Source organism: Chiloscyllium plagiosum, unplaced genomic scaffold, assembly GCF_037043375.1.
Source record: "Chiloscyllium plagiosum isolate Xiang-an unplaced genomic scaffold, Cpla_swu_hap1 HiC_scaffold_27, whole genome shotgun sequence".
Classification (NCBI taxonomy): Eukaryota; Metazoa; Chordata; class Chondrichthyes; order Orectolobiformes; family Hemiscylliidae; genus Chiloscyllium; species Chiloscyllium plagiosum.
Window position 1 is genome coordinate 2,958,067 of NW_028270165.1, and position 2,395 is coordinate 2,960,461.

The 2,395-nt window shown below is 51.4% G+C and overlaps 1 protein-coding gene across 1 annotated transcript; it reads right to left on the reverse strand.

Annotated features, from left to right (window-relative positions):
• Positions 1-656: 656 nt before the first annotated feature.
• Positions 657-2,082, reverse strand: LOC148142866 (uncharacterized). Its single transcript, XM_087973876.1, has one exon. The coding sequence runs from the start codon at positions 2,034-2,036 to the stop codon at positions 1,236-1,238; it is 801 nt and encodes a 266-aa protein (XP_087830002.1). The 5' UTR covers positions 2,037-2,082; the 3' UTR covers positions 657-1,235.
• Between the last annotated feature and the right edge of the window lie 313 nt (positions 2,083-2,395).

A 2,395-nucleotide genomic window follows, 5' to 3' on the forward strand; every position in this document is an offset into this window, starting at 1 on the left:
TTGGAAATAGAACCAGTCTGATTCAAGATTGGGATACAGACAGACTGAACCTCTCACCCTTCATGCATTGTCTGAGCTGAGATGTCACCTATTTTTATAAAACCTTAAGTCATCTTGAGAACCTGAATTAAAAGTAGTTCTGGGATTTACATATTAAATGAACAGAAACCTGCAACCCATTCGAAAAGATGGAAGACTTAACAGCAATCAAGGTTTGTTCAATATATCCTATCAGTTGCATGAAACTGTGATCTTTTGCTATAAAATCTGTGTCTTCTGATCCTGCTCCACAGCTACCTGATGAAGGAGCAGTGCTCTGAAAGCTAGTGCTTCCAAATAAACCTGTTGGACTATAACCTGGTGTTGTGAGATTTTACCTTTGTGCACATCAGTCCAACAGTGACACCTCCACAACGTTTCTAGTGATCACAGCCCACACTTCCGCCAGGAAACTTTACAATGCTGATAAAACAACGCAGTACGTGCATTCCTAAAAACTTTACAATTTTTAATGATACTAGCTACTCATTCACTGCTCCATCTGATACATGACATTGGAAACTTAGTGCAGGAGGCTGAAAGAAATGAGCAGCTTTAAAACAAAAACCTCTTGGAGCTCAAAGCTTTCAATGAGAGTCTGAGCCCGGCAGTAAGTTCAGGTAACCTTTATTGCGACCCAACTTTGTTACAGCTTCAGATCCCCCCAGCAAAAAGGTCTAGAAAAAGTATCTTTTTTTAAAAAAACAGCTCAAGCTCAAAGCACACACACTTCTCTCCCCCTCACCCCCACTTTCTTTACTATTTGTCAGCACAGAGTTGTCCTTTTGAAATTGGATCCTTAGTATAGCCATAAACTAGAAGTATTGCCTCATGCACCAATTTAAACCCATACCTTGTCTCCAAGTAAGTTTCTCCCCCCTCATCGGGTGGGGAGGGGGAAAGGAGTGCAGAATAGTCATCCAGACTGCTGTGGGTCTGGAGTCACGTGTAAGCCAGCTCGGGTAAAGGATGCACTGGGACAAGTGAGTGAATCCGTTCCCACATTAGCAGTTTCCTTCCCTTAAAAGGTTGTGAGTAAATCAGATGGGGGTTCCCCCTCCCCTCCCTGACAATTGTTTCATTGTTAGAAATCTGGAGTTCAGAATCTAACCGAATTCCAATTCCGCCATCAGCCTTGGCAGCTCCCGGAACTGGGTTGATAGTCCAGTCGATAAAGGCACTCAGCCGTCACTGCTTTAAACTCCCTGCGATGGCATGTGAACTCTCTGGTGCCTCCGCAGGTGGGAGGAGCGGCTAAAGCTCTTCCCGCACTGATAGCAGGTGAACGGCCTCTCCCCTGTGTGGACCCGCTGGTGCCTCAGCAGGTCAGAGGCCTGGGTAAAGCCCTTCTCGCACTCTGGGCAGCTGAAGGGCCTCTCCCCCGTGTGGACCCGCTGGTGCCTCAGCAGGTCAGAGGCCTGGGTAAAGCCCTTCTCGCACTCTGGGCAGCTGAAGGGCCTCTCCCCCGTGTGGACCCGCTGGTGCTTCAGCCTGTCGGAGGAACTGTTGAAGGCCTTCCTGCACTCTGTGCAGGGGAATGGCCTCTCCCCTGTGTGGACCCGCTGGTGGGTCAGCAGGGCGAAGGAATTGCTGAAGCCCTTCCCGCACTCGGTGCAGAGGAACAGCCTCTCCCCAGTGTGGACCTGACGGTGGGCCAACAGGGTGGAGGCCTGGGTAAAGCCCTTCCCGCATGCGGAGCACCTGAAGGGCCGCTCCCCCGTGTGGACCCGCCGGTGCCTCAACAGGTCAGAGCAATTGCTGAAGGCCTTCCCACACTCGGAGCAGCTGAAGGGCCTCTCCCTGGTGTGGACCCGCCGGTGCCTCACCAGGTCGGAGGAATTGCTGAAGGCCTTCCCGCACCCTCTGCAGGGGAATGGCCTTTCCCCGGTGTGACTGCGACGATGAATCGCCAGAGCAGATGGGAAACGGAAGCCTTTCCCACAGTCGCCACACTTCCACGGTTTCTCCACGGGGCGGGATTCCTCTGGTTTCTCCATGGCCAAAGTTTCAGCCGCACACAACACGTGTAGAGCTCCTCCCCTCTGTGAATTCCTCTTCCCAGGCCTTATAACTGTTTCAGGCTCCACACTCCGTGCACTCCAACAGTAGGGTCTCTCGTCCAGTCCCACTGATGCCGAGAACGGACTGAAACAGGAACCAAAACGTTTTGCTCCTTCTCACAGAAACAGTCAAAAATGGTTGTGGTCCCGGTGGATTGAGTGACTGTCAGACATTGACGTCAAAGTGAGGACTGCAGACACTGGAGAGTCAGTATCGAAAAGTGCGGCGCTGGAAAAGCACAGCAAGTCAGGCAGCACCTGAGGAGCAGGAGGGTCGGCATTTTGGGCATAAGTCC